We start from the raw sequence: 27,898 nt of genomic DNA, 5'->3' as shown, positions 1-27,898 counted from the left end.
ATAACGTATTTTTAAAAAAAATCCTTTTCTAGATTACTTAGGACTTAGAAACCTAAGAAACCAGTTGAGTTAGTGTTAGAATAGTGACAATACTCTGATTATACTAATTATAGACTCCAATAGTGGCAATACGGCAAATGCAATTCCAATTGCCAATAGTCTAGAGATAGAGTAGTCTAGAGTCTAGATCTAGTCTAGACTAGTAGTAAGTACTCAGTTTAAGTACTGTAAGTGTAAGTACTAGTAACTAGATCTAGTAAGTAGACTAAGTAGTATACTATAGCCATTGTCGGGAAAAGAAAGGGATTTGAATGAAACATTTGGCTTATTAGCATAATTAGCACTTACTAGATTCTAAGAATAGATCTAGAATCTAGATCTAGTATCTAGACCTAGAGTACTAGATCTATGTCTAGCTAGATCTAGCTCAACCTTATCTTCGTAAATTTAGGACACACCCCGGGTCCGGGAGAAGATGAAATGTAAACAATAAACACAGACCTATATATATTTTATTTTGCATTCAGTATTTTAATTTCGCATTATTAATAAATAATGAAAAATCGGCGATTTTTTTTTTTTTTTTTTGTGTCGGAATTAAGACTTGGCGGAACAAAAAATCGTGAATGCGGAACGGCGGAACATGTGAGCTTTTTTGATGCTTTTGCGGGACGGTTCCGCATAATGCGGGACTGTAGGCATGTCTGCATCACCCATAGGTGTTACTGTTGAATGGAAAGTAGTGCTTCTATACTGTCCACACCCCAAAACAAGCATTTGATGCTTCTAAGAAACGTCAATGCCAGAATCACTTGGCCAGACTTTATTGAAGACTTTTCATAATTGGGAAGATGATTGAGAATGGCCAAACAATGCTTGAATTTCACAAGTACCACAAACTCTGCATCAATATTATGTATTTTAAAAGAAAGCCACAACACCATGTCTCATGGAGACATCCTAAGTCTGGGCATTTGCACTCAATGACAAGTGAGAGTGAGGCAACATACTGCTCCCTGCAGCTATTAAAGTACTGACTGTGACAGATAAGACACTAAAATCTGCACATCCCAGATTTTTCAGAAACTCAAGCACAGCTAATCCCAATTTCCACACTGAAAAAATAAATAAACAACTGGACATGGTCTTCAACAGACTGGGTGATGAGAAAAGTTTAAATGTTTAAATGTGATGCTATCTACCAAACTTCATCTTAAGTCCTTGCTAATAGAAACAAAAAGAGAGTTGGCAAGTCTACCAGAATTGAAAACTGCCAGAGAGAAGCCTTGCTAAAATATAAGAGCCCAAATTAAACAAGAAGTACTACCCAAACAAATGGCCAGACAATGTGCCAAAACCAAATTGTCAGGACCTCTGTCAAAGTATCCTGTCTTGTGCTGACAGGTAAAACATAAAGAGACATGAGAAAAGCTGATAGACCACATACCAGCAAGTGTGCCTGCTAGTTCAAGTCTGCATAGTAGTGAGAGACTGCTTGTTGCAGCAATGGAATGATGAGTCTAGGCCAAACTCAATCAGATTGAAAAGGTTTTCTTCCAGTCCACTCTGTCCAGATCTACCAGGAGTCTTTGAAATGCTTGAGAATGGGCAAAAGCCAGGAGAAGATGGTATTCCTATAAACAATGAACTGGGTCATTTGACATTGGTTCCACATTAATTGCATTGCTTCAAATATACATTATGAAAGTTTCATCTAAAATGGATCCTAAAACTGTTACTATGTAGCCATTCATTGGGCAGCAATTAATTTCTAGGAACAAAAAGCCAGAAAACAATGAAAGTCACTTTCTATAATGTAAACACACTAAATACCAAGCTATTAATTCTTTCCATTCAGTGGGTTCAGGTTTCATTGAAAATTCTAATTTAGTCCATAACTCTAGCAGTTTTATTGTCATTGAAAATAACAAACTCAGCCAATGGCAGCCACTGGCTACTTTTTTCCTCTACCAATGAAATCTCTTCATCCAAGTCATGTGTCAGTTGTTCCAGTCTGGTCCCACACTCTACAGTCCCCTCTCCTCTCCTCATTCTGTCCTCATCCTATACGCTTGGTTCCAGCCTGTTTTCTATACATCTCTACTTGAGCTTTTAAATCTCGATGAACACTTAACAAACTTTCCTGAGGAGGAGAACAAAGAAACAAAGTTGAGACATTTCTGTAGAATACAAAGAGACAGCTCAAACTTGAGTGTGTACATTTCTGTATAATACAAGGGAAAAACAACACTTTTATTTGACTAGTGAACAGACGTCTTCTAGCAACTTGACTCACATTTTCAGCCATCAGTTTTGTGTATTCTTCAACATCTGCCAAGTGAGATCTGTTGTGTAAACTTCTTTCTTCTTGGTGTTGTCTTTCTTTCTTTAACTCATGTCTGCCAGGAGAAGAGAACTCTAGTTAAAACTAGTTAGAGGAACACAAGAATGCTTTGGCTTACAAAAATTATGGAGGCCATAGCAGGTAGATACATTTCAAGGTTACAAAGTTTGAAGAATCCTCTTTCATATAGACCATACACATTTACAACACTTTCATATAGACCATACACATTTACAACACTTTCATATAGACCATACACATTAACAACATTTTCATGTAGACATACACATTTGTCAATAGAAACATATATTTATTTATTTCTAATGAAGTTATCTAAATGGCAAACAAAACAAGGTTACAAAGACAGTTTGTGTCGAAACACAAACTCAAAATGGGCCCCAAAGTGGTCCACCTAGGCAGGTAAAAAGGCAGGTTTCCATATTTTCAGAAAGAATATTAGAATGAAATTCTATCAAAGGCATATGACATAGAAAAATGGCGAAAGACGTTTGACAGATTTTGTGTGGTGCCCCAACGGTTCAGCAGAAAGTGAATGTGAAGTTTGATGTGAACCTGGCCTAACTGATGTCTTATACTGATTATCTAATTGGTCTAATTGTTTTATAAAGGGTCAATCTCTTATTCAAAGCCTCAAGCAAATAAAAACTTTCCGTACAAAAAAATTCCTTTAGTTAAAAGTCCCGTTGCTGTGAGTTGGCTTCAAAGTTCAGGCGATAATATGATCAACTACTAATTAATTGTTGTTTTTCATTATGTTCCACTTATATGCATACTAAATAGATTTTTTTCTTTAAAAATAAAAGTAAAATTTTTTTTTGTAAATGTAGTAGTTAGTATGACAGAACTTACTTAACTTTGTAATACAATTGTAAAAAAAAATATTTTTTGAAAAAAAAATCTAAAACTATTTGCATAAATGTGTTAAAAATATGGCAAAAGTCATCTCCCTTACTAAATAGCCTCCAGTGTTTGTTACTATTAATAGTGAATAGTTGTAAAAATGGTGTATTTTTATGAAAAAACTACTTGCATACTTGATTTTAAGAATTAGATTTTTCGCTTTCAGAAAAGAAAAAAAGTAGATGTTGCATCAGAACTTTGAATGGTCTAAAATATTATGATGTTGGATTTTCCCTATCTTTTCTAGTTTACGAGATCTAAACGGACGGACAGACAAACCAACCACACAGCACTAATAGCACCTTTCCCCCTTTTGGGGGGCTGCTAAAAAACAAACAAACTATAGCTGTGTTTTCTTAACTAGACTTAAAAATATCACTGAAATCTTACTTTCTTTGTGTCAAGACAGCAATCTCAGCTTGCATTCTTAAGTATTGCTGAGCCAACTGAGGAGACACATAGAACATAATGAGGAGACACAAAGAACATAATGAGGAGACACATAGAACATAATGAGGAGACACATAGAACATAATGAGGAGACACAAAGAACATAATGAGGAGACACAAAGAACATAATGAGGAGACGCATATAACATTATGAGGAGACACAAAGAACATAATGAGGAGACACATAGAACATAATGGGGAGACACATAGAACATAATGGGGAGACACATAGAACATAATGAGGAGACACATAGAACATAATGAGGAGACATATAGAACATAATGAGGAGACACATAGAACATAATGAGGAGACACATAGAACATAATGAGGAGACACATAGAACATAATGAGGAGACACAAAGAACATAATGAGGAGACACAGAACATAATGAAGACACATAGAACATAATGAGAAGACACGTAGAACATAATGAGGAGACACATAGGACATAAACAACTACTTTGATTCACAAAATATTAGTAAGTAGCTTATACTTGTCAACACCAAAACAAGTTTAGGTCAACAAAGAAAAAGACATAATGAAGACATTCTCAAGAACTTATTTTTTTAAAAGCTAATTTTTCAGAGTAAAAATATAAATCAGACAAAAAATTAATTTCTTTGGTAGAACTAAAGAGTAATTACAAAACTTTAGACAAGAGATACTAATAACAGGCTTCAAGAACATGATGATAGATAACATTATCCCATCCAAGCCCAAACAGTTACCAGCTTGTGTATTTCAAGAAATCATTCAAAGTTTAGTTGACTTACAGCTCGATGTTCTTCAAATATTTGCATAGATTCCTTGTTGCTGATACATGGAGGAATGGGCTGCAATAGAATTCAATCCAATTAGAAGCAGAGAAATGAACTACATGCCAAACATTCAAAGATCTGAAAGTAATGTCTGTGTTACCACAAAACATTTTAACATAATGACACGCACATTGGATTGAGGATAATAGGAACTTGTATTTTTATTAACTACTTTTTTTATTTCTATAATGCAGGCTGCTATTTGTTTTGTTGCTTTGCCTATAAATTTTCATACTTAAGTTAAACTCTTTGTTGACATATTCATTTGTAAGACTCAGTGTATGTTCTTTACACAACAACATGAGACAATGAAGAGAAAGTGGTATGAAGCAATGCAGGGCTGACATAATGGAAAAAAAAAAATGATTAGAGAAAGTCTAGGACACAAAATAATGAAGTCTTGAAATATCAGCCAACCACCATATTTTCCAGCATATAACCCACATACACATATAACCCGAGTATACCCCACACAAATGACAAAATAAGTAAAAACAATAACATATTACCCATACCCTTATGTACCCTGCATGTGCACAATTCCACATTAATGGTATTGACAAATTAGTTGAGTTGCTTACTTGTCACAATTGATTATTGGAATTAAAGATTCTCTGCCGCATCTGTACTTCGTGTGTTTTGCTAAGGTTTATAAAGGTTCATAAAGCTTTCTAATGTACATTTCACAACCAAACATGAACTATAGGAGGTATAAACACCCAACAGTATGTTTCCACCATGCTATGTTTATGAGTAAAATACATTTTGTAAACCTCAAAACCTTTGTGCACCCTGCACACCTGACATTGGCTTGTAAAAACTTCTATAATAATATGCAAGAAAATATGGTGTATAGTCAAAGTTACTTCAGCAGCTAAGAGATTTAATTCTGCAGACATCAAGACATTAAAGACTTAATGAACATCTTCCTTGAAGTTTGTGAAAACATTCATTTCCTTATGGACATAGCTTTCGGGAGCCACTGTGTTTCTGGACTGTCAGTGTACTTCAGTTTGTTGATTTTTTGTTAGCTACTCACCTGTAAATGTGGCTCTAATGAGAAGTACTGATCACTACTGTAAGCATTCTCAATACTGCTGAAAGCTAAACAGTGAAAAACAAAAATATAATAATAATAATAATAACAATAACAACAAGAACAATAAATATTATAATGGAATGCTTAAAAATTAAATGTCTATCTTACATGATCCTAATGACATTACACAATGTACAGAGATATTTCTAATTCAAAAACCAAGTCAGTAGTTTGAAGCAATGATGTAGAATAGAAATAAAGTGTTGCCATGGCACAAAGTACAGTCATTTTATCAAGTGAAACTGTGAATCATTCTCAAGGCACATTGAGTTGGAGCACAAGTGTATTCCATACAACTGACACATACACCATGGTTACCAAACAGGACAGATAAACATGCCCATATATACTATGTGCTAGTCAGTTTTGTTGTCTTGATATAATAAGCAAAACAGCCAATAGAAAAACATTAACATGCCTGTGTATTGTAGGTCTAGAGCTCATCTTGCTATAAAAAATCTTACAGAATCTACATGACTTAATGTTTGCAATACTTAATACAAATTGTTAATTCGTATTCTCTTAATAAAGATTTTAAAACTAACGCTACCATCTAAGGGTAAAGGCACAAGACAACAATTAAGAACTGTACCCGCTTCATGGCCATGTCGAGCCATTTGGGGCAAATGATAGTCTGTAGAGAGAGATGCTGCCCCTGGCTCATGCCCGGGCACCTGGTAAGACAAAGATCTTGATGGCGAGGATGGGAATGGGCCACCTGGCCGGGGCATTGATCGACCAATCTGACCCAGCTGACTCGGGTAGGTGTTGCTATGATGGACAGGGTTAGTGATGGGGCTACCTGTGTTGATGGAAAGAGGGGTAGTGATGGAGGACGACTCGTCTGAGCCAATTCTCCGATGCCCCATACCTGAAAAATAGAACAAATGGAATGAAGTAAGCCAAGGTTAAGGTGAATCAAAAAGGAGACTTTGAAGCAGCACCTACCAGAGTTGTAAGCTTAATGATAAAATGATAATAGACAAAAATATTTGTATCTTTAATCTACACTATTTTTTGTGAGCCATTAGTCTGTAGTTAAATTCATCAATTCATACTGCATAACGTAGCATGGGTTATAATATTAGAACAATGACAAACAACTCTGGTTTGCACATTACTAGAGACTATTTTGAGGCAACACAACATTCACTTCAAATAAAAGCCAGGCATGAAGTAATGCTATGAAATACTTTCAGGCGCTGCTCAACTTAAAACTTAATTAAAGAAAAAAAACAACTAATCTCAAATGTTGTCTGATAATTTGAATGACTACAAAACTGATAAAAATATAACTAAAAGATTGTTTAAAGAAATCATTTGGTAATAATGCATCCAAAGTGAAATGAACACAAATACTGATGATGAGAAATAGTTGAGATGTAAATAGCATGACATGGTCAGACATTGAGTGAACAAGTGTCTACCTAATGCTTGGTTGGGTTAGACGGCCATGATCAAAACAGTTCTGTTAGTTAAGTTAGGACAAAACACTACTTTTATTTTCAAAAACAAAATTGAGTTTGTAGCCAGTACTTTAGAGTTCATGGTATTGTAAGTTACAATGTTCATATACATACACTAGCAGCTGGTTTTACCCACTGGCTAAACCCATTGATTTGTTCCCTGATTTATCACAATATTCTCTTGTTACAAACCATTACTTGTAAGATTTAAAAAACTCTCTCATGCCCTGCCACCTCTTTCATGTAAAGTAAATACAAATATGAAACTAAGTGATGAAACAAGAACTGATGCCTGGATATTACATTTATAAAAGCAGCACTAAGGACCACATTCTTTATGAGAGAAAATAGTAAATTAAATATTACAAAAATAAGGGACTGTGTCGACCAGGGTTCAAACCAGTGACCCTCAATACGGCAACTCCTCCTAGTTTCAAGGAAGTACTGAATTAACCTCCAGACCATAGAGATGTTCATTAAAAACATCTTCCATGCATGCAATTACCAGCCAGGAGTCAATGGTCACATATGCTTCTTTTATATATGTAATATGTGTGCATGGTCACATATGCTTCTTTTATATATGTAATATGTGTGGACCTCTTTCATGCTCTCCCCCCCTCTCTCATGACAGCCAGAACAAAAGCTTTCAGTTCTTTTGTTAGTTAGGTTAAGACAAAGCACTTTATAAACTCTTTACAAGGGAATTGAATCATGTGCAAGAGAAGTTTGTGCATAAGGTTGGCCTAATTAAAGTCTATCCCACACATACTCTAAGCAAATACCTTCTAGTATCACTGACACACATTTTGATACACTAAAATAGCTGACAGGCTAGATGCATAATTTGGCTGGAACTCTTTTGCATCCTCTAAAGGAAAAGACTGCATTATACTGCTCCACACACAAAAATACACTTGATGTCCTCAATTCTTTATCAGGATGTAGATTTAGCCTTTATACCAATCCTAAGCCTACACTTAAACACATGCAGTAAAAAAAAAGCTATTTGGTATTAGAAGTGCATGTTTATGCACCTAATACTGCAATTCACTGTTTGGGGAAAAAAAAAGTTTATTTTGTGCTGTTCAACATTAGTAGTTCCTCTTGAGAAAAATCATTTGGGATGACAAAAGAAAGAAATATCACTTGAGGGAAAAATTGTTTCTTTCAAATATATAAAGTAGGTGTACAAACATGTTGGAGAATGGGTCAGTGAGCTAGGACTCTGGCTGATATCTATGTATATATATATATATATATATATATATATATACACATACACATTTCAAACTAAGATCAGTTAACAATTATAAGGGTTAGGGTTGTATAATGAAGGGATTTAATAAACTGAGAAAAAAAATGAATTTAAAAAAAAAAGGCTATGTCACTAGCTTGTCAGTTCTCTAATACACTGGACCAAAGTGACGAATAAACCATCTAGTTCAACTTTGGCTTATTCCAATGTTCAGAAGTACAAGAAACGATGAATCTTAAGACTAAGACTAAGACTAAGACTAAGACTAAGACTAAGACTGCTTTATTGATCCTTACGGAAATTTGTTGTGATTACAAGGACTCGTTTCTCATATAAAGACAGAGTAGAAAAATAAGTGATTGATGTGTATAGGGTTGAATGAGAGAAAACAAAAAGGTGTGGCTCCACCGGACACTAGGTGAGAAGAGAAAATGAACAAGTTCTACAGCTTTGTGCTCACATTGTTTTCAACACACACACAAATCTACTCTAGTGAAATATTGATTGAATATTTGAGCATTTTACACAACAAGAAAAACTTTTTCATTGTCCCTATCAGTGAGCTTGCATAAAGTATTTGAACACAAGTACTTGAGAACTCAACAAAAATCCTTGAACACATTATTAGCTTCAGCATGCACATGACACACATGCAGACTTTTGATCAGCCTATTATTTGATCCCTACAAACAAAATGTGTAGAATGAGTGTTTGATCAAATGTGTTGTTGAACAAATGTAAAACTAAATGAACTCAAATGTTATGGAGCATGCAGTCTGGGACCAAGACAAACACACACATGCAGCACTGAAGTTAAAATAAAGTCAGTTTCAAAAATGTATTTTCTGTTTCAAAGTTGTGCAGAGGAGACAGTCAAACACTTTTACTAAAAATGTGATCAACCCAGAAATACCTATAACTAGATCCCATAAAGGCAGAAAGAAAAAGTACATTTGGTCCAGCGCAGTGAGACAACAAAATAAGGGTTTATCTTTCAAAAGTTTGTTCAGTTCCAGCCACCATTAGATTCAAGAACAAGTTTAACATACTGCTACAAACTTGATCTCCCTCCCCCTCCCCTTTCTATCACATACTGTCTTTATGTTTTCTTTTTGCTGTGTTTATTATATATCAGTACCTGTTGATTCTATATGAGTATTCTTTATATTTAAAGAAAAGTCAGTAAAAAAAATTATAAATTTTTATTTCCAAATAGTTTAAACTTTTTAGAAAATATGCTTGTGACAAAGTATACCTAAGAAAGTTGTACAAATCTGAGAAATATTTTAAGTTATCTATACATGCTTAAGTGGTAGTACACATACACCATGCAGGGTTAGCGTTCTACTGCAAAGCCAGATGACTAAAAAGATTAAATATAAAACAAAAAGTTTGGCTGCTAAATGAAACTGAAAGCAAAGAATGCAGTTATTCAAAGACTTAGTAGCAACATAAAAGTGAGGCATACCTGCAGGAGGTGATGAGGATGTTATAATAATTTGAAGTGGGGTACAAACTGACGCGGGGAGCAGGATGTTGTCCATTGAGCCAGAATGGCCAGGTTTGGGCTCTAGTGTGCACGACAGCCAAAATATCATGCACAGAAATTAAAAGAAAGTGTTGGTCTATATTAGGATATGTGTACACACACACACACACACATGAAAATACAAATGCTTTAAAAGCAAACCTAAGTAATAAGGTGATCAATGGCAAGCATCAAGTCATGAGCACAAAGTCATTTCCTGATGAACTATTGATAGACACTAGTGGAAGCAATATGTTCTGGAAGATGTGGGAAACACAATGAATTAGCTTGACTGTTTCTGTTTCTAGAAGCCATGGTTTATACAAGTCATCTCTTTTATATCTGACATACTTCAAGAGTTCTGGTAGAAAATCAAACATTGTTGAGATGCCACATGAAATAGAAGAGTGAATATAAGCAGTCTATAAGTGGATGTACTCAGTCTATCAGTGGATGTCCTTAGTCTATCAGTGGATGTACTTAGTCTATCAGTGGATGTACTTAGTCTATCAGTGGATGTACTTAGTCTATCAGTGGATGTACTTAGTCTATCAGTGGATGTACTCAGTCTATCAGTGGATGTACTTAGTCTATCAGTGGATGTACTTAGTCTATCAGTGCATGTACTCAGTCTATCAGTGGATGTACTCAGTCTATCAGTGGATGTACTTAGTCTATCAGTGGATGTACTTAGTCTATCAGTGGATGTACTTAGTCTATCAGTGGATGTACTAAGTCTATCAGTGGATGTACTAAGTCTATCAGTGGATGTACTAAGTCTATCAGTGGATGTCCTTAGTCTATCAGTGGATGTACTTAGTCTATCAGTGGATGTACTTAGTCTATCAGTGGATGTACTCAGTCTATCAGTGGATGTACTTAGTCTATCAGTGGATGTACTTAGTCTATCAGTGGATGTACTTCGTCTATCAGTGGATGTACTTAGTCTATCAGTGGATGTACTTAGTCTATCAGTGGATGTACTTAGTCTATCAGTGGATGTACTTAGTCTATCAGTGGATGTACTTAGTCTATCAGTGGATGTACTTAGTCTATCAGTGGATGTACTCAGTCTATCAGTGGATGTACTCAGTCTATCAGTGGATGTATTCAGTCTATCAGTGGATGTACTTAGTCTATCAGTGGATGTACTTAGTCTATCAGTGGATGTACTCAGTCTATCAGTGGATGTACTTAGTCTATCAGTGGATGTCCTTAGTCTATCAGTGGATGTACTTAGTCTATCAGTGGATGTACTTAGTCTATCAGTGGATGTACTCAGTCTATCAGTGGATGTCCTTAGTCTATCAGTGGATGTACTTAGTCTATCAGTGGATGTCCTTAGTCTATCAGTGGATGTACTTAGTCTATCAGTGGATGTACTTAGTCTATCAGTGGATGTACTTTTAAATTTTTTAGTGGATGAACGTAGTCTAAAAAGTGTGTACAAATTTTCTTCAGACTTAGTTTTGAAGTTTTAACAGAGAGGCTAAGTAGGCTTGAGTGTGACTTGGCTTCCTATCAAGGGGGCTCAAGGTTCGACACCTGACTAAGGCAGAGATCTTTTTACTGAGCACATAAAGGCAGCAAAGAAAACCTTCTTCTAGACACCCTATTTCCAAGGGTCCACAAATGAGATTGGACCATAGCCCTCTGAGCATACTATAAGCATGAAAGTTGCTATATAAAACTTATTTAAAAACAACCAAAAAAAAAAACATCTTTATTTATCCAAGACCCTAATAAAGATTAGACTAAAAAATATAATTTCTAATCAGTGAAAGACTTTATGCTCAATCTGCATTACAATATATTTATACAAAATAAAATAATCTTAAGCCAAAGAAAAAAATTCTGCACAGTGAATCAAGGCTTGTTAGTACCCCCCCCCCCCCCCATCCACTTACATTCATTGTTCTCAAATGTATTACAATTGAGCAAATACTCTGATACAAAAATAAAAAAAATGATTCCATAACCATATTAAATATTGGACATTTATCACAAGTGAATCAAACCAGGGTGCTGAATGTAGAGCTAAAAAAAAAAAAAAAAAAAAGGAACATTAAAAAAAAAGTTAGTGGGGACAAAATCAGAACCTGGGAACTGACAAAGGAAATAAACAGAGAAATCCTACCTCGTTTGGCTAAAGTTCAATGTAAATAAATTATGAAAAAAATATGATAAGAAAAAAAAAGACATCTTCCCTACACCTAACTATGCCTTATGTTTACACCTATCTTTCCCTAGTAACTATGATTAACCTATTTTCCCCTAGTAACTATGTCTAACCTATTTTTCCCTAGTAACTATGTCTAACCTATTTTTCCCTAGTAACTATGTCTAACCTATTTTTCCCTATACACGATGTCTACATAGTTTTATAGATGGAATGATGAAGCCCAAGGTGTAACTATTGAATGCCAAGGTTCAAAATAAGTTTTGCCATAAATTTGAATACAACGCACAAAGATTAAAAGTTACACATTTTATACATATTTTGTATCCTTTGATATGTTTAGGTAAAGCAAAAATACTTTCCTTGCAAATAAAAAGTAAATATAACTAGAAAAACTAGTAACAATAACTAGAAAATTAATTGTCGAATTGTAAATGTTCAAAAAATGCTAAAGCTTTGGTACAACTGGCTAAACATTGCTGCTTTCTGGTTTTATAACTTACCATGGGGAATCTGCATGTATTGTGGGCCTGCTGTTGCTAAGACATATGCCGGGGTAGTTCCTTGTGACCCTGACCTCCGGTGACCTGCCACTGATGTGTGAGGGAAAACAAGGGAGACTAACATGTCATGCTAATGCTTCTATCAGACTACAACATATACACGCAAAGCCAGTAACTTCACAACTTGGTTAATTCTACATATCATGTTAAAATGGCTAATCTCAGAAAAAGCTTAGGCAAGAGAGATACCCCCCCCCCCCCAAATCTTTACAAGATAATTGATTGAAACGCTGGTATATAAAAGTTAACATATTTCCCTCACAAACTATTGGAATGGACACAAAGGAAGGCAACAGGGCAAAGTATGATGAAAAGCAGAAAACAGATTTGATCTGATTAAACAAATGTGTATCAACAAGAACAAACACACAAAGAGGGTAGCTGACACCAAACACACAAGCATTAGTTTGCTATTTATATTGATGAGCAAACAATTGGCGTGGTCTAAAAGGAATGATAAATTGAATGAGTCAAATGGATGCTGAGCTAAAGCAGGCAGATGCTGGAAGTTAGGATAACAAGAAGGAACAATGTGTGATCTCTCTCTTCATTGCATGAAGCTTTCAGACCTGACAAAACAAAAGTTTTGTTCAACTTGGACCAAAACCTTTGAAGACACGAAGTTTTCTAAGGCTTACAACTGTCAATACAATATTGATATCACAAGTTACATCACCAATCAAGTGTGACAAAAAACTTATTGAAGTAGGCTAACAGTTTAAACCTAAATTTGTCAAAATAACTTAATACACTAATTTAGAGAATAGTTAATTTAGTTAATTTAGCATCAAGTAGCATATTAATTTAATGAACAAAAATATACCAATGATAATACTTCTATTGCAATCCATGCATATTGAAATTGAACCACTGATACATAGAGTGATGGTAAAGTAGGATACAGTCAGGGCATACCAGTTTATTGAAATTGAACCACTGATACATAGAGTGATGGTAAAGTACAATACAGTCAGGGCATAGCACAACTTACTTCCTGTCTGTCTACTTACCCCTGTGGGGTGGGGGCATCACATGCTGACCAGACAAGTCCAGTTCATCCAGTTTTGTGAAGTCTGCAGAAAAACGCTTGCTAGTGTCTACTGGAGTTGCAGATCGTGACCCTCTAGGCTCTATTAGGCTCTCGCGGCTTGCTGCCAGGGATGGTGGGGCACTCATCTGACCCCTGGGCTTCTTGCTTTCATCCTAAATGTATACATAATATTGCTTTTTGGATTTCTATTAAATTTGACACTTTGTACATTTTAAAGTAGAGATAAGAGTAAACATCCAAATAAAACTGTTTGACAACTGCACGAAAATGGTTTTAGCCCATAAAATGTTAACAAGATATGTAACTATCAAATCTCAAGTCTTTCCATAAGGAAAGAAACTTAAAATAAATGTCATAGACACTGACCTCCACCACCACAGGTGTAGGGTATGATGGACGAGGTTCGTGGTAACGAAATGTGTTGATGATGGTGCTGGCTCTAGATTCCCCTCCAGTGGTACCAGCATTAGGCATCATAAACTGTCCCTCAACCGATTCGTCTGAAACATTCAGTAAAATGGTACACATTTTTTAAACATAATATATAAAAGAAAGACAAAAAAGTCACACTTGACAACTTATTTAAGGTGTCAACTTACAATCTTCATCCTCCATGTCCATGTCATGATGTCTTGAAATGACCAAAGGTTCATCCCCACCTTTGAAAAACTGCAAAGACAAGAAAGTAGTGATTTTATAGGTTAATGTAAGTCATTCAAAATATTATCAATAATAGGATAGGAGAAATTGAACAAGTGAAGTGAATAAATGAAAAGATAATAAAACAATTATCGGCAAGTGCACTTAATTCATTTGAGGATGAAACAGAGTTAAAATATTTTAAAACTTTATGGTCTATTAGCAGAGAGCTCTGTTGAAACAAATTATGATTATTGCTGGATACAATATGTTTGTCCCAACCAACAATTCTATCAATCAATGCCACAATATAATGTCCCTTTTTGTTTTCAATCTGTGAGTGTAGTAATATAATTGAAATATTGAAGAAAACAGGCTTGGACAAAATATTTCTAAAAAATGTAAGCCAAATAAAACCAAAATATGATCAGTGAAGAAAAAAACGAAATTCCCTGCATTTGATAATTTAATGGTTTCAGTGAGTAAGAGTTCTCCTCATCTCAAAATGAGAATGATTGTACATTACTTTTATCACTAGATTCTTGGGCAACAGCTGGGAAGAGGCTGTAGAAGTCACCTCTGACCAATCAGAGACCTTGCTGGAGAGTTTTATACCCACTGACCAAGGTCTTAAAGTAAGACATAGTGATGTAAAGACTTACCTGACATACTATATTCATCACTCTGGCTACGTCTGCCATTGATGGACGTTCTGATGGGTTGCCTGCCCAACACCTACACAATGGAATTGGATATTATAAAGCAAAGGTTTAAAATTTAATTAACATAATAATGATTCAGACTGATTCATTTTGCTATTTAACCTTGTAAAAACAAACTGTATTACTAATGAATATACTGTATCATTTTTTTTATTGTTATTATTATTTTTATTGTGTAATTTTATTGAATTGGGCAAGTTTTTGTACAAAGATTTTATAATTAAGATCTCTATTTCTCAATGAATGTTATAAGATTTCTATTTCTCAATGAATGTTATAAGACTTCTATTTCTCAATGAATGTTATAAGATTACTATTTCTCAATGAATGTTATAAGATTTCTATTTCTCAATGAATGTTATAAGATTTCTATTTATCAATGAATGTTATAAGATTTCTATTTCTCAATGAATGTTATAAGATTTCTTTTTATCAATGAATGTTATAAGATTTCTATTTATCAATGAATGTTATAACATTTCTATTTATCAATGAATGTTATAAGATTTCTATTTATCAATGAATGTTATAAGATTTCTATTTCTCAATGAATGTTATAAGATTTCTATTTCTCAATGAATGTTATAAGATTTCTATTTATCAATGCATGTTATAAGATTTCTATTTCTCAATGCATGTTATAAGATTTCTATTTCTCAATGAATGTTATAAGATTTCTATTTCTCAATGAATGTTATAAGATTTCTATTTCTCAATGAATGTTATAAGATTTCTATTTATCAATGAATGTTATAAGATTTCTATTTATCAATGAATGTTATAAGATTTCTATTTCTCAATGAATGTTATAAGATTTCTATTTATCAATGAATGTTATAAGATTTCTATTTATCAATGAATGTTATAAGATTTCTATTTATCAATGAATGTTATAAGATTTCTATTTATCAATGAATGTTATAAGATTTCTATTTCTCAATGAATGTTATAAGATTTCTATTTCTCAATGAATGTTATAAGATTTCTATTTATCAATGCATGTTATAAGATTTCTATTTCTCAATGAATGTTATAAGATTTCTATTTATCAATGAATGTTATAAGATTTCTATTTCTCAATGAATGTTATAAGATTTCTATTTATCAATGAATGTTATAAGATTTCTATTTATCAATGAATGTTATAAGATTTCTATTTCTCAATGAATGTTATAAGATTTCTATTTCTCAATGAATGTTATAAGATTTCTATTTATCAATGAATGTTATAAGATTTCTATTTCTCAATGAATGTTATAAGATTTCTATTTCTCAATGAATGTTATAAGATTTCTATTTATCAATGAATGTTATAAGATTTCTATTTATCAATGAATGTTATAAGATTTCTATTTCTCAATGAATGTTATAAGATTTCTATTTCTCAATGAATGTTATAAGATTTCTATTTATCAATGAATGTTATAAGATTTCTATTTATCAATGAATGTTATAAGATTTCTATTTCTCAATGAATGTTATAAGATTTCTATTTCTCAATGAATGTTATAAGATTTCTATTTATCAATGAATGTTATAAGATTTCTATTTCTCAATGAATGTTATAAGATTTCTATTTCTCAATGAATGTTATAAGATTTCTATTTCTCAATGAATGTTATAAGATTTCTATTTATCAATGAATGTTATAAGATTTCTATTTCTCAATGAATGTTATAAGATTTCTATTTCTCAATGAATGTTATAAGATTTCTATTTCTCAATGAATGTTATAAGATTTCTTTTTATCAATGAATGTTATTGCTTTTGGATAATGAAAACAAAATGTTTTGAAACTCTACTTGAGCTTGTCCTGTGATATTAATCAGATAAAAAAAAAACCTTTCAATTTTGAAAGCTCAATTAGTTAAATTGTAGCATCACAACTGAATCTAAAATGGTAAATAACATTATCAATGAATGTTATAAGATTTCTATTTATCAATGAATGTTATAAGATTTCTATTTCTCAATGAATGTTATAAGATTTCTATTTCTCAATGAATGTTATAAGATTTCTATTTCTCAATGAATGTTATAAGATTTCTATTTATCAATGAATGTTATAAGATTTCTATTTATCAATGAATGTTATAAGATTTCTATTTATCAATGAATGTTATAAGATTTCTATTTCTCAATGAATGTTATAAGATTTCTATTTCTCAATGAATGTTATAAGATTTCTATTTCTCAATGAATGTTATAAGATTTCTATTTATCAATGAATGTTATAAGATTTCTATTTCTCAATGAATGTTATAAGATTTCTATTTCTCAATGAATGTTATAAGATTTCTATTTCTCAATGAATGTTATAAGATTTCTATTTATCAATGAATGTTATAAGATTTCTATTTCTCAATGAATGTTATAAGATTTCTATTTCTCAATGAATGTTATAAGATTTCTATTTATCAATGAATGTTATAAGATTTCTATTTCTCAATGAATGTTATAAGATTTCTTTTTATCAATGAATGTTATTGCTTTTGGATAATGAAAACAAAATGTTTTGAAACTCTACTTGAGCTTGTCCTGTGATATTAATCAGATAAAAAAAAAACCTTTCAATTTTGAAAGCTCAATTAGTTAAATTGTAGCATCACAACTGAATCTAAAATGGTAAATAACATTTGTTAAACTATGTATCTTTATAATCTGAAAATCCTACTTTGGCAAAGTTATACACCCATGGGCTTTATGCAATAGTCTCAATATTTAATTCAGCCATAGCTTGAACTGTTACATTAAATAAATTGGATTACCTTGTCAATAGTCCTTCAAATTGTTTGGGAAAGTTTTGTATAAGTGGTGGACGTTTGCCTGTAAGAAAAGAGAGGATATGGCTAAACAAGATGCCCATCTATATTGGATGACATTTATGTTACTACCAACAGTAGGACAACAAATCACACAGAAAAAAATGTTTTTAAAAAAGATTCCCCCTTCCCAGTAGGTTACATGGAAAAGGTATAAATCTGCCTTCTCTGCCTCATATAGTCATTAAATATAGATTTTCAAGGATAACAACATAGGGCGGTGCTGAGACTTTAAAATAAGTATAGTGGGGCTTAATCATACAACTAGACAAGAAATTCTAAAGAGAGTATCTATTCCTTTCTATCTTTTCTTATATAATACAGACGTTACTTCAAAAAAGAAGATGATTACGTCCTACGCGTCATGCATTTAGTCATGCATATCAACCAATGACTTAAATTCTGCCAAGTCACTGGTTTTCCTGGCTAGCTCAGGCAACCCATTCCATGCTCTAATAGCACTAGGGAAGAAGGAGTATTTGTACAAATTTGTCCTAGCATATGGGACGAGGAATGTGCCTTTATCTTTGTGTCTTTCTGAGTATTTAATTAGATTTTGTTTTTGTATTTGAAGATTATGGTTGTGTTTTATGTATAATTGCTACTTTACTTTTGAGTCTTCTCTCCTGAAGGCTTTCTAAAAAATTTAGTGATTTTACTAAAGGTGTTACTTTAGTCAAAAGTGAATATTCATTAGTTATGAATTTCACTGCTCTATTTTGTGTCTACTGGAGTTGCAGATTGTGACTCTATAGGCTCTATTAGGCTCTCGCGGCTTGCTGCCAGGGATGGTGGGGCACTCATCTTCTAGAGTTGAGGGGTCCCAAACAGAGGATGCATATTCTATTATTGGCCTAACCAAGGTTAAATAACATTTTAGTTTTATTTTCTTATTTGATTTATAGAAATTTCCTTTTAATAAACCCTAATGCTTTGTTTCATTTTTTGATAGCTTCATCAATATGGGGATTCCATGACAGTTTTCATTTATTTTAACACCTATGTATTTTGAGTTTTTAGTCTGTGTTAGTGGTTTACCATGAATAAGATAAGTGGAATTTTAGTTTTAGTTTTTTTTTGTTACTCATAATAACTAATATTTTTCTGGGTGGAAAGACATGCTTCAATTTAATTCTCATTTCTGTAATTCATCTAATTCACTTTGTAAAATTTCTGAATCTTGTGTTGTTTTTATTGTTCTATATATTATGCAATTGTCTGCTAATAATCTGACTTTTGTTCCTGAACTAATGCAATTTAGTAAATCATTTATGTAAATTAAAAATAGTAGTGGACCCAAGACTGCTCCTTGAGGAACACCTGAGTTTACTGTTATTGGTGTTGATTTAGAGCCATTTATTATTACAGTTTGTTCTCTCCCTATCAGAAAATCTTTAATCCACTGATGCAGTGGACCATTAATGTCAAAACATTTTAATTTTTTAAGCAAACTATGGTGGTGAACTTTGTCGAAAGCCTTGGAAAAAAACTAATAAGATAGCATCTATTTGCTCACTATTATCTAAACCTTTTGAAAAATCATCAATTAGTCCTTTTAGTTATGTTTCACATCTATATTTCCTAAAGCCATGTTGGTATGGAGTAAGGATATTATTTTTTTCTAAGTGGTTTATGATGTTGCTACATATTATGTGTTCTAGGATTTTCAAACCTGCCTACCTAAAAAAAAGTCAAAATGATGGTCAAAATGTGTATTTTGGCACCAGAATGTGTAACATGCGATCGACTATTATGTCAAATGTAATACTGAGTGTGTGTGTGTGTGTATATATATATATATATATATATATATATACATATATATATACAAACACATACAGAGTATATAGATATATAATAGGTCTATGAATATATAGATAGATCGGGACTCGAATCTAGAGATCAGAGATACCAGACCAGAAAAGACAAGTAGATTCTAGACCTAGTCATTGCACTTCTTTCTACATTGATTAGATCTAGTTAGATAGTTCTTGCTTGAACCTAAATCTAAAAAAAGATCAATAAGCTAGATCTAGCTTTATTTGGTTTAATGTTTGCTAATAGTTTTTAGATCCCCTTTTCTTTTACTTCTATAACTCCTATGTTGTCTACTTGGTTCACTACTTGGTTCAAATTAAGTAATAGTTCTTTGTCTCCTGGGGCTGAGAAAGCTGATGCAAAGTATTTATTTCAAATGTTAGCTTTAGTTTCATTATCATTATGTGTTAAGTTATCTTCACCTTTTAATGGTGCTACTCCAGTTGCTTCCATTTTCTTAGACTTAATGTATGACCATAGGTTTTTGTTGTTATCCTTCTATATTCCATTGTTTATGTATTCACTCTGCAGCTGTCTGCTTACTTTGTGGGTTAGATGTTTAATTTTATATACTTTTTTCTCTTTGTCAACTTCAAAACAAAACCGATTCAAGGTCTGTAACTGTACATTTATATCACAACAAAATGAGGACAAGGAAATATTCCACCTTACCATTGTGTACAGCCCACATGATCCTAAAAGCTGGTCCACCAATCTCATCAAAAGGCTTTCTTCTAGTTAATACCTCCCACAATATTATCCCCCAGCTGAACACATCACATTTTTCACTGTAATTAGAGCCTAAAAATGAGATATTAAGTATTAAAAATATGAAATGCAAAAAAAAAATTATTATCATCCTATCTCTATATTCTATCTGTTCTACATGAATACAACTGCTAGAACTTTGTAGCCGTCATATATCTTTCATACATTATTACAAACATCATTGTTTTGTAGTGCTAACAATCCTTTTCATATGATTTTTTGAGTAAAATAGATATTTTTACATTGCTACTGTTGTTATTAAAATGTTGAAACCTTTTCTAGAACAACATCCAAATCTCAATCTCTTGCTCATGTTGGAGTACAATAAAATATCAGTCATGAATCATGATCTGCACAAGTGTTGTTTTCTTTTTGTCAAGGTCAAAATGTCCAGATTGATCAGAAAATTAATCAAGACTTATATTTCTAATGAATGTTTCACTTGAATGCTTCACATTAAACTCTAACCTTCAAAAACTTCAGGGGCCATCCAGGCTGCACTCCCCTTGTTGTTGGTCATATGAGTCTGTATGTCACAGGCTGTACCAAAATCACAGATTTTTAGAATTGTTCCTCCATTCACAAGCAGGAGACTGTTGACAGCAAAGACACCATTAAGTTCAATAGTAGCACTCAAAAATTTGTCTGTTCACGTGTTGGACAGATTATTTTACTGAAACAATGTCCAGCTTTTTTTTTTTAAGAAATCTCAATAAATGTTAACATTTCTTAGTAGAATGTCATAAATTCAAAAACCTGTTCACAGCCCAAAAATAATGAATATGATGTAATACATTATTCAAATTTCTAATTTGATTTGAATGATGCTATAATAAAGCTCACAGCAAAACTTGTGCATCTATGCTACAAACATTGTGACATCAAATGGCAGCTATTCTTTATTAAAAAGGATTTTTCAGCCCCCCCCCCCCCCCCCCCAACAAAAGTCAAGCGGGTTAATGCTATAACTAAACAAGAAATCCTACAGAGAACTTGAGAGGTTATATATCTCTATATACGTATTTCTCTTTCTAAAAAAAAAATCAAATTATTGAACAAATGTTAAGGGGAATTTTGAATAGATGTTTTAAAAAAAAATAAGTTGCCATCCATAGAGCTTTTTTTCTTTCTATCTTCTATCATTAATGGAAAAAAAAAACACTAAAATGTATACATTAAAAAGAATTATTGCTTATGTGCATTCTTAAGTAAATAGTACAATTTAACAAAAATTTAGTAATCTTAAATTCTGTCAAACTTCTACAAAGATGAATCAATGATATGAACTTATAACAAAGGGAAAGAAAACTTACTTGGGAGGTTTTAAATCTCTGTGCACTAAGGCCTTGGGCTTCATGTTGTGGAGATATTCAACCCCCCTTGCACACTGTAAACACCAGCTTAGTGCATGAGCTGTTGTGAAGTCTGGTTGCTGGCCCGAACCATGAAGAACTAATCATAAAAAAACAACATATAAACATCAGTGCATTACAGAGTACCCTCTCCTGGTACTCTTGGTGTGTTTAGACAATTACTGGCATTGGGCGACATTTAATAGTAGACTAATTCTTAAAAACTATAAATAAACAGCAAAAGAATTATTTTTGTTTTTACTCAGAAGAGTTTGTATTTCAACTGCAACATACCATTGTAAAGAGACCCTCCTTCTGCATACTCCATAACAAGACAAACCTAAAACAAAAAAAAACTTACAAAATCAGCAAGTCTTAAGTATATAATTACATAAATACAAGAATGAAATTTAGTCAAATTAAAGGAAAAAGATGAAAACTGTTCATTACTCGCTGCTCACGACAGGCTCCATATAGCCTGACTATGTTTGGGTGGTTGACTCGAGAAAGCTGTTTCAACTCCTGCATGAAGGCTTTCTTCTCGGACTCTGTCTCTATTCGTTTTACAGCAACATCTTTTCCACGCCATTGTGCCCTGTTCACTACACCAAAAGCACCTTTACCAACAATCTGTAGACAAAAGTATTTGTTTATTTTAAAGTTTTATATGTTTGGCATGTTCCTTCCGAGTTAAAGATAATACCTCCCACATGACAGTGGGGGATGGCAGCGAGAAGGGAATCAACCCGGTGACCATCGAGATGACCAAATGACAGTTCATAAACTGTAAAACACCATAGCAGTAGACTTTATATTTAATTTATTGGTGTTAGACAATCCTTACCCACTGTTATCAACATAATAACAGAACAGAGTCTGCTTAGTATGGCCTTAATACACTGAATGACTACACAACACACATCTCTAACATTTCGTTAACACATTCTAACAGTCGAATTACAAGCACATGTAAACATAAGAATGACAACCTATACATACAGTCAATAATTTTCATAACACCCACTAAAACAATAATATGTAAATAGAGGGAGGCCAACAACTTTTACTTTTCTAAATAAGAAAATATATCACCCTATGCCGCAAGTCATCAAAAGGAAATAACTTGAGACAGCAATGAAGGGGATTTTTTTTTAAACAATTATATTAGAAACAATTTTGTTGTTTTTCAAAATAATGTAGCACAAAATGTACAGATGAAGTTATGTATGTGTTCTTTTGTGGGTTAGTTACAAGTTTCACTGAAAAAAAAAAATTTTTTTTAAAGTTTTAAAATATGCAAAAAGTGTAAAAAATCATGTTGTTTTTTTTAAACCATTTGATAGGTAAAAAATGTGTACAAATATTATACCTCTTGAGTGCATAAAGTTATGGAATGGTAGATTAACATCAATAGGCGGCTGAAAAAAAAGGCATGGTAGCAATAACGATGTATATGGCGGAAAACAAATTGAGCTCTCAACATTCTACTTTTAGGACCATTTTTTTGACCAATTTCAAATTGGCTATTATTGACATATTATATAATATCAAATTTATTGCCCAAGAATAGAGGAATTCAAAAAAAATAAAATCAGAAGCAACAGACAATTATTTAACTTGAAAAAATGAGGTCAAACACACTTACCCCTAATAATGAAAAATCCATCACTCACAGAAGATAAGTCCAATAATCCATGAATTTCACAAATTCACAATATTATTAATTAGAAAAATGTATCACAAAGTAAAGTATATTTATAGAACATTTGAAAAAAAAAAAAATAAACAAGTGTTTTAAGACATTTATGCCTATTAATTGAGCCCCCTCCCCCAAGACCCCACCCCCTTAATAAAAAAAAAGTTGCAAATTATACTTTATCATCATCCTGAATAACAAAACCATTATCAGTTTTGACATAATATGTATCAATTTTAATGCCCAAGAACAGAGGAATCCAAAAAAAGTAAATTCATTATCATCAGACAAGTATTTAACATAAAAAAATGAGATCAAACACACTTACCCCTAATAGTGAAAAATCCACCATTCACAGAAGATATCTTATCTTCTTATCTTATATAATACAGACGTTACTTCAAAAAAGAAGATGATTATGTCCTACGTGTCATGCATATACGTCCAATATTCCATGAATTTCACAAATTCACAATATTTTTAACATAAAACTGTGTCACAAAGAAAAGTATATTTATAGAACATTTGAAAAAACAAACAAACAACTTTAAAATGTATTTATAACTAATAAATAAGCCCCTCTTCGGCCCACCCTACCATAAAAAGTCACTTTTTTTTCTTATATTTATCTTCATTTTTTTACATAAATACAGTATAATATATATACTATTTATATCAATTGAATCAATTTTAGATAAAGGGTATAGATGTATTTTAGACTAGAAAAGATCTAATATTAAATGAAATATTATCAAGATATAAATAGATCTAGTTCTTGATCATTTCTAGATCTAGGCATTCGAGGTCTAGACTCTATACGTATACCTAATAATAGGCTTAAGCTAGAAGTGCATGGTGTTTTCTGTTTACTATCTCAAATAATCTCAATTTTTGTATCTGTTGTAAATGTTGCTGAGAAAAGAAATAAAAACATTAATTTTGGTTTATATGTGTTTGTTGTTATTTTTAACGATGTCTTTAAGTCATAAGTAGATCTATTCTTCTATAGTCTATAGAGATTTAGAATTTACTATTTAGTCTTAGATTTAGACTAGTCTACTAGATCTATAAATCACAAACATAACAAATATTATTAGATCTAGTGTCTAGATTTACAATGCTTTTTTAAACAAAAATGTAGTATCAGCGTTATTTTGGTAGCTCTAGTCTAGATCTACTAGTACTAGACCTAAAATTCTAAATCTACTGTCTAGATCTAGATCTAAACAATGGAAGGGATACAGCACTAGATTTTTTACCGGTCAGCATTTTTTAAGATCTAATCTAGCCATACCGTAATTAATTATTAATTTTAATGTAAACATTTAGATTTTTAGATTCTATATCTACAATCCAATCTTTTATCCCGATCTTGGTTGTCTTGGCGTTAGTAAAAAGAATGTACAAAGGAAAAAAAACACTTGTAGTCGCCGTAGAAGTTTTTCTAGATCTAGCCTCTATTAGACAGTATATAATCCCTAGATCTAGACCAGGGCTAGGTCTAATCTCTATTATTATAGATCTAGGTATTCTATAATCTAGATCTAGATTATAAAATACAAGTTAAAATTAAGATATCGATCTCCATGCGGCACCACGCTGTAAAGTGTTTAGCATGCGTGTGTTACTGCCGATGTCCGGTTATTCAATAATCGGTTGTTCGCTGCGACAACCTAGTATTAAAGTACAATAATTACCTTAATAGTTGATAATATTATAAAAAATATATTGTCTTATGGATAGTTCGGACTGAGATCGCTTTTAGCGATGCTTCTTTCTCGAGGATTCAGAGCGAATGATTGAAAAAACAAGTTTTTAAAAAAGCGTAAGCCCTCCGATTTCGACGACACCACTTCCGATTGGTTTATAAAAAAGGGTAATAAAACATTATTTTTTATATTTTTTCCTCTTTTTTAAGTACGAAAATATTGCAATATGATTTCTAAATAAAAAATATGTGTTTCCTAATTAAAATTGGTAATATTTAAGTGTAAATAAATAAATATCGTCAAGAGTACTTTTGCGAGAGCTAATTTTCGTATTTGCATCAAGGCTATTTTTTTTTTAAATCCAGGACAAACGAACCATTCAATTCACTTTTTTTTTTCTTGAACATTTACAACAACCATTTTTTAATAATAAGTAGTTAGATTCTAGTAGACAATTTTTTTCATATATAACTATAAAAATAATATGTTTCTTACCTTTTCAAAGGGGATCACATAAAACCATAAGTAAAACCTGTCTGTCGTGAATAGCCTACTTGGTGAATTTCACAACGGCACAAAATCTTAATAAAAACGAATTTCCACAAAATGTTGCTTATGAAGCTTACACAAACATAGATCTACGTATCAGATCTAAAAAATACGCTAAAGGTGGCCTAAATTCAGAGATAATGAATATTGACTTTCAAAAATGCATTTTCAATGGGAAATCTGTTTTCCGCCATAAGATCTAAAAATAATCTAGTATTCTAGAAAAATCTAGATTTATCTAATTCAAGTTCAAGACATCAATCTAATTCTAATCGATTCTACTCTACACTACTGTCTACACTATAGACTCTACAGCTAGTAAGTATATTTTACTAGATCTAGATCTACTTCTAGGACTAGTTCAACAAAACTGAAATTTTAAACTGTTTAATTTAATTTTAAAATTTAAAGGCAAAATCACAACTGATTTTTATTTTAAATTTAAATAGATCTGGATCTAAATTTGGTTTAATATAATAATTTATACTTTATAATTATTAACTTTAGTTTATATAGTTAGTTAATACTACTTAACTAGATCTAGGTTAAGTATAGAAATTAGAATAAGTGAATAAGAATAATTTCAATAATTTTGAATAATTAAATAGATCTAGAGTAGTTTATGCTATTCGGACACCTATAGGCCCAAATTTGAAAGTTTGACTTTGACAGCGCATTATTTTACAATGGTTTGACATAGAAAAGAAAATGACGTATCAAAATCTTCTTTAGTTAAAGGAGAATAAGGATGACTACTTATATTTGTTCCCCAAACCTATATTTGTTATTATATTTAAGGTCAAAGAGGATGTGTGTTTTCATTTAAATCGGACACATTTGACCCACATTATTTGATTCCGGACACCATAATTTATTTCGGACAGTCTCTATATTTAGGCATCAATAAACTCAGATTTTAATTCTATATTAACATTAACTAAATTTTAAGATCCCCAGGCATAGCCCCTCACATGAAATCATTACGATGTTTTCAAACTATGCATAAATACGAACACAAAAAATTAAAATATGAACACACTTATTCTACCAAAATTAGGTCACTGGAATAGTGATTTCTGCACCGACTTTTAGACTTATTTTATGTGTGTTGAATGTTTGGGGTTTGCATGATTAGATGTGTGTTGAATGTTTTTTTTTTTGTTTATTAATTTAATAAATTTCTAATACAGATGATCTTTTGTAGTATAGTAGGCCCCTATAGGTTACGATAGTCATTCTTGCCTAACTGAATCCTCTATATTCTCTCTATATAAATCTAGATCTATCTAGTAGGTCTAGATCTAAGCATTTAACTTCATTCAATGTACCAAGCTCACTCCAAACATTTGCCCATTTATTCTCTATTGAAAAAAACAACAACAAACGAACAAATATAATATAAGATCATTTTTATTGATGTCCAAAACTGGCTGTCCGAAATAAATTTTGGTAAGAAAATCGTAATTTAATTCGGACACCGTATTAATTTGTTTTTGGTATGGAATTAGAAAACTTGGCTTATGAATCAAATAAATAAGCTCCAAAAACAGAATAAATATTGCCAGGCTCATTAGTATAGACTTAGCCAATCAAAAAATATAGTCTTAACTCTAGGAAGAGGTAAAGTCATCCGGGTAACATAGGAAAAAACAACAACCTGACTAACAAATTTGAAATTCGTTTTTCTTACATAAAAAGACAGCTAAATGGAAGGAAATTGGGTCAGAATCATTGGAAAATGGACAAGCACATTATACAGCGCGCTAGTTTTATAATACATATTAAAATAATTATTTAATGACCACAAAAAACAGCGAATGTCCGAATTCATGTAATGTCCGAAATAAATAAACTACTATAGATTAAGTATAGATCTAATTGTAATAATTCTAATTAAAAAAAAAAGATTTAAATAATCAAAATCAAGGCTAAAGGTAACAAACCTCTTTGAATTTAAGCTCCTGAAAATCGATTTCCTCGACAAAAGATGGTGCTGTTTCCATGATAAAAAGAAACCAGTCACAACAGAGAAATCAACAACTATTTTAATTGACATTTCTATTATCTATATATAAATTAGGTTCTAAATCAAGATACCTAACTTTTAACACTTCCATTTTTGTCTAGACAAAATAAAACTAA

The 27,898-nt window shown here is 32.2% G+C and overlaps 1 protein-coding gene across 6 annotated transcripts; it reads right to left on the bottom strand.

The window, feature by feature from the left end:
• Nucleotides 1-465: 465 nt before the first annotated feature.
• Nucleotides 466-27,898, bottom strand: LOC106060407 (mitogen-activated protein kinase kinase kinase 7-like). 6 transcript variants are annotated; one of them, XM_056032824.1, is made up of 19 exons: nt 27,700-27,898; nt 22,253-22,432; nt 22,097-22,142; nt 21,764-21,902; nt 20,919-21,043; nt 20,355-20,483; nt 17,811-17,868; nt 14,983-15,055; nt 14,281-14,350; nt 14,048-14,181; nt 13,641-13,833; nt 12,571-12,660; nt 9,829-9,930; nt 6,229-6,507; nt 5,577-5,641; nt 4,493-4,552; nt 3,656-3,711; nt 2,297-2,399; nt 466-2,143 (listed from the first exon to the last, which is right to left on the bottom strand). In XM_056032824.1, the coding sequence occupies exons 1-19, from the start codon at nt 27,757-27,759 to the stop codon at nt 2,060-2,062; spliced, it is 2,046 nt and encodes a 681-aa protein (XP_055888799.1). In that variant the 5' UTR covers nt 27,760-27,898; the 3' UTR covers nt 466-2,059. The 6 variants fall into 6 exon arrangements, with proteins under 6 accessions (XP_055888799.1, XP_055888800.1, XP_013073732.1 ...); XM_056032825.1 differs by lacking the exon at nt 6,229-6,507; XM_013218278.2 differs by lacking the exon at nt 9,829-9,930.

Source organism: Biomphalaria glabrata, chromosome 6 (assembly GCF_947242115.1).
Source record: "Biomphalaria glabrata chromosome 6, xgBioGlab47.1, whole genome shotgun sequence".
Lineage (NCBI taxonomy): Eukaryota > Metazoa > Mollusca > Gastropoda > Planorbidae > Biomphalaria > Biomphalaria glabrata.
This window is presented reverse-complemented; position numbering and strand designations above follow the sequence as displayed.

Excerpts from the sequence above, each read along its gene's own strand:
- LOC106060407 (XM_056032824.1), bottom strand. The coding sequence starts at position 27,759 with ATGGAAACAGCACCATCTTTTGTCGAGGAAATCGATTTTCAGGAGCTT. Across the intron at positions 20,484-20,918 it reads GGCCCCTGAAGTTTTTGAAG|GCTCTAATTACAGTGAAAAA; the intron begins GTTAGAGTTTAA and ends TCTCATTTTTAG. Across the intron at positions 15,056-17,810 it reads TTTGAAGGACTATTGACAAG|GTGTTGGGCAGGCAACCCAT; the intron begins GTAATCCAATTT and ends TCCATTGTGTAG.